Raw genomic sequence first — 14,767 nt, forward strand, 5'->3', positions numbered from 1 at the left:
AAAAGATCGCAAAAGTTTTTTTTTTTTGGCTTTTATCGTCGGCTTAATCTAGTTCGAGGGTCACTTCTGGTATCAAGTGGTTTCAGCCTCCCCCGATTGCAGTTGTGGGGATCAAATGATGGTCATTCTCATCAAATTCAGCGTCAATCACCCCTGAACCAACTAACAATTTATAAAAGTTCGCTAGAGTTTAAAAAGAAGAAAAAGTTGTAGTAACCGCCTTGATAAAATAACTTTCACAAAGTAAAAGAAACTTGAAAATAAAAATCAGCTGACCAGCTTGCAAGCCTTTTCTTTTTTTTAAAAAAACTTTTTATTTTATAATAATCAAATGGTTAACGAGGTATTCTAAGATGAATTGTTCAAAAAAAATTGAGTTTGATTTCTAATATGAATAATTATTGGTTAAACTTTACTCTCGCCGTCCCAAATTGCGTTATATATTTGACTGTGATGCACTATTCGTACGGACCCAGATTCCGTGCAGTCAAATTTTCTGTGCAGTCATGCAGTCGGTCACTTTATGGCAGTACGATCAAGATCGAACGATCATGATTTAACAACTGTATTTTTTAACTGTATTTATTTAAACCATCTGATTGTGATCGGACGGCTATCAAGTGACTCCACTTAAAATTGGAATGCACCTAATCCAATTTGGGTAAACAAACGCTTTTTCGTGGAAATTTGTAAGTAAATTCGCAACAGGTGGTTCAGAAAGGCATGACCCCACCATCACCTTTTCCCTACTAACCGTAAGATGAAACAAATATTTTTTGGGCTACCGCCGTGAGCTTTGTTCAGCGGGACACGACACCGTTTCGCATGTCATTAAATAAATTAATACTCTGATTCTTAATATAAAAAAGAATTTTTTGTCGAATACATTATAATATTGATGTATTTCATCTATAATACATTAATATTTATCTAAAAAATAAAAATTTTCTTACATTAAAGACGTAAGGGAGTGCTACCCAATAAGTTAGAGAGAGAGGATCGTAAAAAATAAAAAAATAAAAACAAGTCGTAGCAGAATAAGAGAAGAGAAAGGGAGAAGACGGTACCCAAAACCAAAACCAACACAGACAAAAACCCACACACACACACAGAAAAAAAACGCTCACTTCCATAAAAAAAAATCTACTCACACAAAACACGCACACTATGTAAGTTCATCACCGTTTCTACGATCGTGTCGCTCCCAATTCTGGTTCTTCTTCTTCTCTTAGTCTCAGCTAGCTCTCTTAAAACAGTTATTATTATTATTATTATTTATTTATTTTATTTATTATAATAAAGCTTTTTGTAATAATAATCAAAATCAACGGTGGTGGAAGGAGGAGGGGGAGACGGTGGTGACGATGATAACATTTTTCGCCACCTAAAAAACAAATGACTCCGATCCAAACCCCTATCCTTCAACAACAACTACAACAACAACTACAACAACAATACCGTTCATCGTCGAAACGTAAATTAGACGATGACGACGAAAACAACATGTTAGATGATGACTTAGTCTATGTTAGAATGAGGAAACAAGAAACGACAAAAACAGCAGTTAATTCATGGAGCCGTGGCGGTGGTGGTGTTGGTAGTAATGGTGGTGGTTTATTGAAGAAAAAATCAGAAATTCAATTTTTTATTAGAATGATGCCAAAAGGAAACAGCGTTGTTATACACGCTTATCCAGAAGATACTGTGAAATCAATTCTTGAACGGTTAGTAGAATTGAATAGTATACCTATTTTTGAACAGAGGTTGATTTTCGGAGGTAAACAGCTTCAGTGGGAACAAACTGTTGCTCAGTGTGGTATACAAAAAGACTCTCATGTTGAACATGTCGGTCGAATGCGGAGTACAGAACATCCTCAAGCTTGGCAAGTTGTTAATGATATGGTTACTGTTGTTTATGATCTTTGTCGTCAAGTAGAGGTTGATGAAGCTGCTAAAACTGTTAAGAGTCTTCTCACTAATTACATAAGCTTGGCTCTAACTCCTAAACCCAAACTTGATGCTGATTCTGCTACCAGCTATTTCGGGATTTTCATGAATTCCTCTGCCATTTCAGTTCTTGTTACTCTCTATATTTCACCTTTCAAGGGTAACAAGGACACTGCTGATTGTTGTATTAGGCATTTTTTGAATTGTTGTAGGACTTCATTGTCTAAGATATTTCATACTCAGGTTGCGCGTGTAGCGTTGGAGTTTTGTAAATTGCTTAGGAGAGGAGCAGGGACTCATGATCCTTTGTATCTCTTTTGTCGTAGTAGTTTGGGGGATTTTCTGGAGGCTGCTGAAGTTTCACTTGCTTCTTCTGAGGATCAGAATTTTAAAGGTTTGGTATTGGTTCAAGATTTGTTTCCGTTTGTTCGCGAACTTGCTGATAGTTTGTTGATGAATTTGGATTCAAGCAATGATTCCCCTTCACTTGCTTGTCCTTTGTTGACCAATATTGGGGATTTTACTGCATTTTTAGTCCCTGTGAGGACTGGAATTGAGCAACATCAGGCTCTCCGGGGTCATGTCCCTTACCACAAGCTCGACAGGAACGGCTTGGTTATGGAAGAGATTGAATACCTTCATCTGCTGTACAATCAGTTGTTGTGCAAAATTGATACATGCCTTCACAAAATGGAGAAGAGATTCGTTGACAAGGAAATGGTGCATGAGGAAAATTATTTTTATCCTGCTTGTTCTCTCTATCTTTCCCTTTTGAAGGAGTTGCATAAGATTTCTAAGCTTTATGACGGTGCTCCAGAAAAGCTCCGGAGTGTTTTGATGCGGCAAAAGACTGTGATGTGTCTGATGGTCGTTAAATATGCAAAGAGGGCCGACGAGCATCAGTGGATTCTCGAGCACAAGAATGTCACTACTTTTGAGGCTAGGAGGCATCTGGCCATGATGATATTCCCGGAGGTAAAAGAAGACTATGAGGAGCTACATGAGATGCTCATTGACAGGTCTCAGTTGTTAACTGAATCTTTCGAATACATTGCACGGGCTGATCCCGAATCACTTCGTGCTGGACTGTTTATGGAATTCAAAAACGAGGAAGCCACTGGCCCTGGTGTGCTGAGGGAATGGTTCCTTTTGGTTTGTCAAGCAATATTCAATCAGGCAAACGCCCTTTTTGTTGCCTGCCCAAACGAGTCGAACAAGATTTCTCCCCAATTCTGGTATGTTTATCCGAAATTTCTCCACAATTCTGGTATGTTTATCCAAAATTATGAACTTACTTTTCTCGCCTCTGTTGTTTGCCACACGTTGGGAGTATTTTCAAGTTGAAATTTGAAATCGTTTAACCGTGGCTTGCATTTTTCCGGTATGGACAATGTTTACAATAATCTTTATTAGAATCATGAGATGTGTCAAATAAGTATTCGAGGCTTAAAACCTTTGCACAACAAAGTATTTAGTGAGTCACATCCCTAGGAAACAATTACAAGAGAACAAGAGAATAAAATAGAGACCTACAACAAAGCCTCACTTCACTAACCTTACAAAATGCAGCTGAAGGGAGAGGATTTAGTGGTTGTATAAACATGCAATAGTTTAGTGGAAATTAGATTATTTGTTTGTCTATGATACTCATTAGTTTTTTCATAGATGAAATGCACTCCAATTCGATGAAATCCTTGGAGGATGGATCTACACTGGCTTATAGAATAGGTCCATAATGCTTCAAATTTTTGGCAGTGTTGAAGACTATCTCACTGAAAGGCAAACATCTATTAATAAAAAGTAGGCATCGATCACAAATGCTTGCATGATGTAAAACCTCTTTACACGTATGAAAGTTTATATTTTTCTGCATTCATTTTAAATTTACCAAGGATTGTCTGATTCAACCATATCTGGGGATGTTTTAGGGCCGTTATATCATGTTTGAAGATCTAATACATCTTAGTAAATTTCCTTCAGTTATTACTTTTTGAAGAATGATGCATAGCTGATAGCTCCGTATCTATTACTCAACAACATTCACATATTCAATTAACACATGGAAATACACTAGGTCAAACTGACCTATTCAAATTCACATTATGTAACATGTCCAACCACATACGCTTTTTGCCACTAAACATGATTACCAAGTTGTTGTTTTCAAGTTATAGAGTGGCTTGTTGCTCGAGGCTTGTGTTGATAATTTTCTACTACGTTGCTGTATATCTTGTTTCAGTTGTAATCATTAAAATATTTCGAGATAACCAGGTTTAACTCATCTTTTGTCTACTTGTTTAAAGCTTCCAAGGTACATCCTCTGCATCTTGAGTACTTTCGCTTCTGTGGTCGAGTTATTGCATTAGCTTTGATGCATAAGGTGCAAGTAGGTATTGTTTTTGATCGCACATTTTTCTTGCAATTGGCTGGAAATCCTATTACTTTAGAAGACATAAGGGATGCAGATCCTCACCTGTATAAAAGCTGCAAGCAGATATTGGACATGGATTCTGGTTTCATTGATTCAGACGCATTAGGACTGACGTTTGTTAGAGAAGTGGAGGAATTAGGACACAGGAAAGCAGTTGAGCTCTGTAGTGGTGGAAAAAACATTGTTGTTACTAGTAAGAACAGGGCAAAGTATGTTGATCTTCTTATAAAGGATCGTTTTGTAAAATCCATATCCGAGCAGGTGTCACACTTTTCCCAAGGTTTTGCTGATATTCTTTCATGTTCAAAGCTCCAGCAGTTCTTCTTTCGAGGTTTAGAGCCTGAAGATCTTGATTATATGCTGCGTGGGAGTGAAGATGCCATTTCTGTCGAAGATTGGAAAGCACACACCGAATATAATGGCTACAAAGAGACAGATATTCAGATATCTTGGTTTTGGGAGGTATGCACCAGTGCAATTGTTTAAAATATAAATGTAATGTCTGTTTCACAGTGATCTTCTATCTTCTATGCTTTTTTTGTGTGTAGTGAGTAATAAGTATCCACAATGCATCAGACTCTTGTATATAATGGTAACTCATTTCTCCGATTAACCTGTACTCCTCTGTTTCAAACAAACCAACACCAAGAAACAAACCAACCCTAATTCCCACAACTAACTTAGACCCATCATCTATCAATTCTCCCCTCCAAAGTTTCGCCTCGAGGACAAGGTGAATCGATTTGTCAAATCAGGGACGTCACGTCCCAATGACTTGGCATTTGTTTCTCTCAAAAACCCAATTTGACTTACAAACCGAAAGTACAGTGTCCAAGACTCATTTTTTCTGGGCTCGAGTCTAGAGGGTTTCAGGCCCCCTTTTTTGCGTGTCCTCTGCCAAAGATGACAGAAGTCCTTGGATGACCTTCTACACTGTTCAATGAAGTTATTGTATCACCATATGCAGTGACCTGCTGGGCAATGCTTAATATTAGCCAAGAAATCAGATACACCTCTTTTCATCACGGCCCATTCATTTTGTCATTATCTTGGGCTTGATCCATTGGGTAAAAAGATTGACTCAAATGCTTCAACCGCATTCATGCCCTCACCGTGGTATTGGTGCCATAAGCCACACAGCTGCCATCAATGCATCTGCTGCACCCTAGAAATAACTCACCTTTGTTGCACACTCCCATTGCGCGATGGCCCTCTCCTCTCTCATCTCTTTCACCTGAGTAGAACTATGGTCCAGTAGTTTCAGCAGGGGGAGCTAACCCGTGGAACCTAAGACCCAAGTCTGTGCTTTTGTTGTTATTCCATCCTTCCATGACTGAATACAGGATTATGGTGGTTTTAGCAAATGGATGTGCATTGCTCAGCTTGTACGATATGATATCCTCCCATGCATGGATGTTTCTGGTACATTCAACCTAAGCGCCACCGGTTCTTGGTTCTCATCTTGAGTACTGCCTTGAACTCTAGAATGAAATATCTTGATCAAATTATGACTAGAACCGATTGAGTACTGCCTTCGAAAGGGTTCATCATGTTGGAATCATTTTCCAGAACGATCCCCAAAAATCCACGATTGGAGCAACCTCTCTGCTCTAAGATCCCAATTCACACTCAAATGACCATATATCGCACCCTCTCAAGTCTCAAACCTTCTTATTTATAGGAAATTTACTTCTTTTATTATAATGTCACTGTACTACAAAAGAAAAATTATTATTGAACTCTAACTTCGTAGACCTATTGTCTTTGTTTCCATTTTTCTGTAAAGCTTATGAGTGTTATTGCCTTATTGCGAAGCATCGCTATCCTGTCTAAAGTTTCCCCATCTCAACAAAGGATTTTTTTTTTTTTTAAACACTGCTCTTGGAATCCCTGTCTTTGCTAACCTGGTGACCAATCATGCAACAAGAGTCTTTTTCTATGTTAATCTAAATTGTTCCTTTCCTCTTCCCTGATAGGTTCATCTTTTGATGTGCTTCATATCATTTACAAATATCTCTCTTATGTTCATTATCTCTCGGAAAAGTACATGTTTTTGTTACGAAAGCCTGAATCTTGATTCATGTTATAAATTTATAATGCTTTTTTAAAAGAGACTTCTCAATTATGCACCCATGTTTTCCTCTTTTGGTGAACAGGCTAACAAAAGTGTGATGGTAATGGTTTTCAGTATCAACCCTTGTTCATTTCTGATACCATCCTGTCTTCAAACTTTAAGCATCTACGTTTTTATGCAGAATTGTTGCATCTTACTAATGCATATTAATCTAATGTTGAGAATTTATCCAAAATGCTCGGTTATGGTTACAACATTTGTTGAGAAATTTGAATATTAACTTCTCAATCTCCTATTTAATATATCCAGTCCTGAGTCTCTTAAGCTAAGTTGTTATTGCATCCTCGGATATTTAGTTCTGACTGATTTCAAATAACTTGGTACATCAAGATTTGATAAGAGATGCTGCTCAGTTTTTATAGTCCATATTTAATATTATGTTTGGAAAAACTTGGCAGATTGTGGGGAGAATGACAGCTGAAGAAAAGAAGGTTCTTCTTTTCTTTTGGACGTCTGTGAAATATTTACCAGTTGAAGGCTTCTGTGGTTTGGGTTCCCGTCTCCACATTTACAAGTCCCATGAACCTTGCAATCGTCTTCCTTCATCTCATACATGCTTTCACCGGCTGTGTTTCCCAGTTTATTCGTCTATGCCTGTCATGGAAGCTCGTCTTAAAGTCATTACTCAAGAACATATTGGCAGTAGTTTTGGTACTTGGTGAACATACCTGCAATCTGGATAGAAACTCGTTTTGATTTGACTGCACATAGAATTATCATTATGCAGCTTTGTACAGACTATAGGAGCATCCCATCTGTTGTCCTATAATTGGATACTTTGAGAATGTTGTCAAAGTTCTGTTTTGGAAAGTAGTCAAGGGATGTAATTTTATTGATCTTGGTCAAATGTTTATATGGATAAATTATTAATAATACAGGATTTGAAGGAAAAAAATTTTGATCTCTATGTGATATTTTAGTTAATATCTGCTGGTTCGTTATCGAGAGTATGTTAGTAACACTCGAACACTCTTTTTCAAACACCTGTGTAGGTTTGGCTTGATGGTATTTCTCATGAAGAAGCTACGAATTGTAGCAGCAGTCAAATGTGCAGCCCCACCGGGAATGCAAACACAGTCTGTCATAGTGGATGTTTCTCATTAAATTTTGACTTAATTCATTCTCTCTCATGCAGCAACTCTACTCCCTATACTCAATTACAGTATAATTTTAACTTCTACCAATTATCATTCTTGTTTTTGTCCCTTCCCTTGAGAAGAGATAAACCAAATTCAAGTCAAGTTCATTTAATATTGTAATATTTGTTGTGTAATTTTGTTATTATCTCTTGTAGTTGTTTAGCTGTAATAGTAATAGATATTGAATATTTTGTCAGAAGTTTTGGTTATCATTAATCAGAATCCTTGAAAAATATAGTACAAGGATAACCAACATTGGAGTTTTCTTTATGGAAAGGAAAGGAGATTATTTTAAGGCTCTTGAAGTTGCCTTTTGATAATATGGTTTTATTTCACAAAATCCCTTTCCATAAACTTGTTTTCTGATTATCTTGTGATGCACTTTTCCCCTCTTTCTGAAATCTTGTGTAAATTATGACAGACTTATCAGCAAAATAAAAGTAAATATAATTTATTCAAACCAGGAGTAATACATAATGACCAAACTAGTTGAACCTTGGTGGAACTGTCTTCCCCAAGCTTCAGCAGCTATAGCTCTTCATAATACAATAAACCGTAAAGCCATACCCAAAGACTTTATCTTCTTAATAAGATCAATGAAGAAAAAGGAAACCAAACAAATGAAATAGAAAAGCTTCTCATCAACTCTGACTCCTTTCTGAACACTTTCTATGCTTCTGTGGTGGTGACTTCTTCCACTGCAGTTTCAGCTGCTTTGTTCTCCTCCACTGGTGCTGCTACTGCTGATTCTGTTACAGTAGTTTCTTTAGCTTCTTCAGTTGTTGCTTCCTCTTTCACTTCATCCACTTTTTCGGGTGCTGGGCTCACTACCTCTGGCTTGGCTTTCTCTGTTACTTCGGCAGTCTCAACTACTTCTGCAGTCTCAACTTCAACCGGGACTTCGGTTTCTGCTTCTTTTTCTACTGCTGCTTCTTCGGCAGCATCTTTGTTTGGTTGTTCAACGGTGGCTGGTTCTGATACAGGAACCTCGGAGGCCGGGGCTGTTTCATCAGCTTTGGTTACCTCAACGGCTTCATTTTCTGTCACAGTTGTTGGTACTTGCTGTGTTTCAACCTGAAACATCCATTTTCATTAACCACTAATACAGTAATACTCAACATGTTATGTTAGGTGGCTGAGAAACTAAGAAACTCATGGAGCATGATCAAACATATTTCATTATCTTAACTTGATCATTGATCTTTCCTACTATTAGATTATGAAAAGAGTTTAATTGTTGTGCACTCTCAGTGTAAAGTTATTTTACACATGCGTCTACGCAAAAAGAGAGGGATCTATATTAATTTGTTGTTTATAATCCATTGGACACTAATACTTTTGATCGATCCACTAGAAAATGTTTGAGTGAATTTCAAAGACCAAGATCGTTATGAAACAAGGAATTATGTATATTGTATTTGTATGATATATATATATATACTTATGTATTACTATCACATATGTAATGTATATAACTATAAATAACTATGTTATGTAGATTTAGAGTAATAAGGCAATGTAGAAAGGAAGAGACTATATCTTTGAATTACCTCAACAGTGGCCATTTGGAATGGAAAGAGGAATATCACAAAAGAAATATGAAGTAGCACAGCAAAGAAATTAAGTTGAGAGAAAGAATGATAGTTGTGTGACTGAGATGATGAGAGTGAGAGGTTTATATAGAGAGGTGTATTGTAGAATTGATACCGTGCAAGAGAGAAAGAGTGAGTGTGTAGCCACTTGGAAGAATCTTTTAGAACCAGCCACCTCATGTCACTGACAGAAATTAAAGAGATCAATGTACCCAAAATAATATTACAAAGATTATCATCATAACAGGTTGTAAATGGTTTTGATTACTTTGGTTTATATATTTTTTACTTAAAAAATAAGAGACAATGTAGTTTGATGAGGACTTGCTGATAACACTATTTTGTTAAATGTTAATAATTAGACAAAATTATGTTTACGGTACATTTGCACCGTAAATCTTTTAGTCATTAGGTTATGATCCTTCCGGACCTGCATATTTGATGTTAGACGTTACTGCAAGGGCTGATCCTCAAAGGTAGGGTGTACATGCATACATTTCTAGTCATTAAACATATAAAATTAGAATAGTACATACATAGACTATAAAATTAGGATTTATAAGAGTTGAATTAGGGTTTTGAGGGACTAACCTTTTGTTAGACAGGTGTCCTGTGGAATAGATGTTGTTAGATTGACTGAAACTATCTAACGGTTAGGAGCAGTCCAACGGACCCTCATCATGTCTGTCTCTTGGGCACAATTGGAACATTATAACTAACTATCCACCACTGCAAGAATCTGACGCTATAAAAACCCTAAATAAAATAAAATGGACGATGGAATTTAAAATTGATGTTAGGCAAAAGGGTAGGGTGTTGATTGTAGGACCCAAAAGAGCAAGTGCTGATCACAAGCATCCAAATGAACCCCACACCTTATAGTGGCACCATAAAGACATCACAGTTGGCAATGGAAAAGTTACCTAAACTGAATCTGTAGCCAATTCCATTTGGGCACCGCCCCTCTCATTTTCCCCCAATATAAAGATGGAAAAATCCACACCCTCCAAACTTTCCACGTTATGTACTCGTGCCAGTGGGGCCACTTCCACCTCTACAAAAGTGCCACCTCACTTCATGCATTTGTCATTTTTATTAAAATAGTATAAAACCTAATTTATATTACGTAAACTTCATTAAAAAAGAAAATATTTGCATAAGCTCAAAAATAAGCTAATCCAAATGGTTCCTAATAGAGGGTTGAAGCTCTACTAAGCTACAATTAAGCTAAACTTAGAAAAACAATAAAGAAAGCAAGTAAAATAAAGATAAAATAAATTCATTCATTTATTGATTTGTGTTCATCACACTATATTTATACTACTTTTAAATGAATAAAACTTTAGATGGGCCTAATTAACTAACAATTTAAGTAAAGTCCAATTAATAATATAAATACTATTAATATCTAAATTATTTAATAAACTACTACCTAATAATTATTTAATTAACTACTATTAATCTTCTATCAGGCCATATGTCATGTTTCATCCTGTTATTTATTAAAGTGAAGATAACGTTATTTTGTGAACATTACACAATCTAGGTCTTCAAATTTAAGAGAACACATTGTGAAGTTGTCAATGATTTCAACAAAATATGAGACTTTGTTCACTACGATCATCATTGTTGATTGGTTTAGTACTTAGTAATTAGAGATTTTCTTCTCGTATATTTTTCAGACGGCCACTCTCGCTACTTGTACCGCGAGTGTGAAAAATGGCAAAAACTAGGTACCCACATTATTATCCATATATCCAAGGTTATCAGAATCTAGTTTTTACGTCGATTCGTTTTGGCTAAGTTGAATTGAAACATAGATTCAATTCATAAACTCGTAGTTACTTCATATTAAAATAAACATATATAAAATATATATTTTAACTTATTTAATTTTGAATGTAATGTGAAATTAATAATTTTATTTTTAATTTAAAAAATTAAGTGTTATGAATATTAATTAAAGAAAAAAGGATAAAATTAATATATTATTAATTTAAATAAAAATAAATTTTAAATATTAGATAATTCACACTATTTCTCTCATTTTCATTAGTTAAGTATGATTATATATAATTATGCATTTCAATAATAAATAACACAACAACTATATTCCCTTCAATATATCTTATAAAGAAATAATATGTCATAATTTTTTTTCACTTATTAAATGACTCTTTGAATCATGCACATCATATGAGATTGAATATTATATATGATTGAAATACTTAGTGATTGTTCTAATAAAAAAACTTAGTGATTGTAAATTTTAACCCCTATTGTTTTATTTGATTTTTATGAAACCTCTATTATATATTATGTATCTTTTTTTTTTTTTACAATATTTATGTATCTATTATTTATCAAACTAGCCCTTGTATCGACAAGATTGACCCGAATAGGAAGATCCCTTAGATTCTTATGTCTCTTAACATATCACGATCATATTCCAAATTTTTTGCCACTATCACCTAAAAGCATCTTGAGCTCATCCACGATACGATGATAGTTCCTTGCATTATTTCATCCTTCGAAATATTTAAAAATGTGTGGCAGTTTATATCGCTAATAGTTTGAAACTTTCTAACACTCAAAACGTACATATTTATGTACTCAAACTCTACGTTGAAGTAGATATCATTAGGGCACGGGGAAATATTTTGTTTGTTAAAGTAAGTGGGTAAAAATTTGGGAATACATCACAATGATATTCATCCATGGTAACGAATGGTAACGAATGATGAAAAGAAAAGTGAAGGTATAGGAAATATGACAACAGATGTGTATAACTGGTTACGATTTTTTTAATAGTATAATAAGGAGTAAATTTGGGCATTAGCCCTCTTTTATCACAAAAAATTAAATAAAAGAGTAAATCTTGCATGTATCCAACAAAGAAAGAGTAAATCTTGCACGGTGACGTAGATTGTATTTGTGGATCAATATCTTTTATTTCACTTATGAAAATAGCTTTCGAGATATTGTTTCTGATTTTGTCTTCTTCAAATATTTTAAACTTTTTTTTTTAAGAATATCTTTAAGCCGTTAAATCAAGGACAAAACTTAAGTATTGTTCTATATATCCTGTTCAAACTGTTTATATTTAAAACATCAAACGTGGATAACTTAATCTACTGCACTCATGGATGACTGTATATAAAGCCGTAAAAATGGATCGGCTTATCGAGCCGGCCCATTTGCCCTATATTTTTACATGGGCCGGGCTTCAGAAAAAAATGACCGGGTCTTATCGGGTTGGTTATTTTAAGCATATTATCTTTTTATTGTATTTATTTTATATCCTTTCTATATTTTTTTAATAATTTTTTTTAATTAAATTACAATGAATGATATAAAACTTGAAATGTCAAAATTGCTAGGTCAGACGTCATTTCGTCTATCTACCAAACAAAACTTATTATATTTAAATAATCGATTTTTTTTGCAATATTATATTATTTTATCAAAATATAATAATTACTTATTTTTTGTTTCTCATTTGTTTTCATCTATTCTTTTTCTATTGTTTTATTTTTTTCGCTCACATACATAAAAATGAGAGACATTGTTGTAAACACACAAGTACTAAAAATTAGTATACACGAGTTGAATTAAAAGTATGGACTAAAAACATTGACGGAAAAAATTTCAGGGACTAAAAAGTGTGAAAAAATCTTCAGAGACTAAAATGAAAATTCTAGAAAACTATTGAGACAAAAAACATATTTAACCCTACATATAATACGTAAGAATCAGAGTTCAAACTTTGATACTTTAACTTATTCACCTTAAAAAATAAAATTCTAGCCACTGAATTACTTTGAAAAAAAAAAAAGTGAAATTCTAACTACTAAATTACTTAAATAAAGATATCTCTTATTAACATATTTGCTTGAGATAATTTTTTAAAGTTTTCATCACTTTTCGACAATTGTTTTTTGGCACACATTAATTATTTTCGGTCATTCAAAAAATTGGTCCCTGATGGCGGGTGGGAAATGGAGCTAACATTAATGTTTGGAGGCAACCATGGCTTAGAAATAGTGATAACTCTTATGATGTCTGAGAACAATGCACATTTAAAGGTTTCAGACCTTATAGACAATGCTCCTGAAGCTTGGAACATTAATTATATCCAACAAAACTTTTTCCCGAGAGATGTTCTAGAAATTATGAAGATACCACTCAACCTTTTGCAAAATGAAGATGCTCCAATTTGGAAATGTAGCCGTAATGGTTCCTATACTGTTCGTTCTGCTTATTACAACTTAATTGAGAATGTTATAGATAATAATCATCTCAAAGTGGACGGAAATTGGAAGAAACTTTGGAAGCTAAAAGTCCCCAACAAGGTAAAAATCTTTCTTTGGCGAGTGCTTCGCGGTTGTCTCCCTGTGCGAGCTAGATTGAAAAGCAAAGGTGTTCAATGTGATACTAAATGTCCCTGTTGTGGTGAGTATGAAGAAAATGAATGGCATTGCTTTGTAGGATGGATGGGAACTGAATGTTGGCAGGCAGTGGAAAAATACAGCACTAATGCTATGAGTTTTGTGAGCATGTTCTTGAATATGTTAGAGGAGCTTGATAACAAGAACATGACAGTAGTGGCTATGATGATGTGGTCCTTGTGGTGGAGAAGAAACCAGAAATGTTGGAATGACAACCTCCCAACAGTGCATGCAACTATACGTAGAACTCGAGAGAATTTAGATGACTGGAAGCAGGCACAACGCTGTGTTACAGCTGCTGTACGCACAAATACAGATTCAGATTTACTGTCATGGAGAAAACCACCAGTGGGATCCCTCAAATGCAACATAGATGCAGCACTATACAATGAGCAGAATATTTTTTGCATTGGAGCATGTCTACGTGATGAGCAAGGAAACTTCATGAAAGCATTTGCAAAAAGATTTGAAAGACAACCAAACATCTCTGAAGCTGAAGCTATTGGCTTGTTGTAAGTTTTGAAGTGGCTAAATAATATGCATACAAACCATATGTATTTGGAAACAGATTGTATGCAAGTAGTGAATTACCTTAACAATAAGTGTCATGATAGTACTGAATTTGGTACTATTATTGAGACATGTCGTAGTTTACTTTTATCTTTTGAACACTGTAAGGTCAGTTATGTAAGGAGACAAAGCTAATCGAGTAGCCCATGATTTAGCTCAGGCAGCTCGTTTTAATGCTAGTCACCAAGTATTTGATTATTGTCCACCTTGTATTGAAGCTACTATCATGAATGAAATGCGCTAAGTTTGCCCTTGTCAAAAAATAAAAAATTGGTCCCCTCTATTTTAAAATCAAACATTTTTGTTCTCTCTATTAGATTTCTGTACTTAAAAATAGTGATTTAACATATTTTAAATTACCTCATTAAGATGTTCCATCAAAAGATTTTAAAGCAAGTCATTCATATCCCTTACAAATCTCACTCTCACTATTCCTTCCTCCTTGAAGAGCTCTATCTCCAATATATCCTGCAACTAAAACATACTTATTTTCATCAGCTTCTTCA

The 14,767-nt window shown here is 34.8% G+C and overlaps 1 protein-coding gene and 1 pseudogene across 1 annotated transcript; one reads left to right on the forward strand and one right to left on the reverse strand.

The window, feature by feature from the left end:
- The first annotated feature begins 1,051 nt into the window (after nucleotides 1–1,051).
- Nucleotides 1,052–7,815, forward strand: LOC123908018 (E3 ubiquitin-protein ligase UPL5-like). The gene is given in 4 exon segments (XM_045958519.1): nucleotides 1,052–3,156; nucleotides 3,158–3,182; nucleotides 4,251–4,840; nucleotides 6,911–7,815. Coding segments are annotated over 4 exon segments (2,640 nt in total). The 5' UTR covers nucleotides 1,052–1,395; the 3' UTR covers nucleotides 7,175–7,815.
- A 262-nt stretch (nucleotides 7,816–8,077) lies between these two features.
- Nucleotides 8,078–9,355, reverse strand: LOC123908019 (annotated as a pseudogene).
- Nucleotides 9,356–14,767: the final 5,412 nt, after the last annotated feature.

The sequence above is a fragment of the Trifolium pratense genome, linkage group LG2 (assembly GCF_020283565.1).
Source record: "Trifolium pratense cultivar HEN17-A07 linkage group LG2, ARS_RC_1.1, whole genome shotgun sequence".
NCBI lineage: Eukaryota > Viridiplantae > Streptophyta > Magnoliopsida > Fabales > Fabaceae > Trifolium > Trifolium pratense.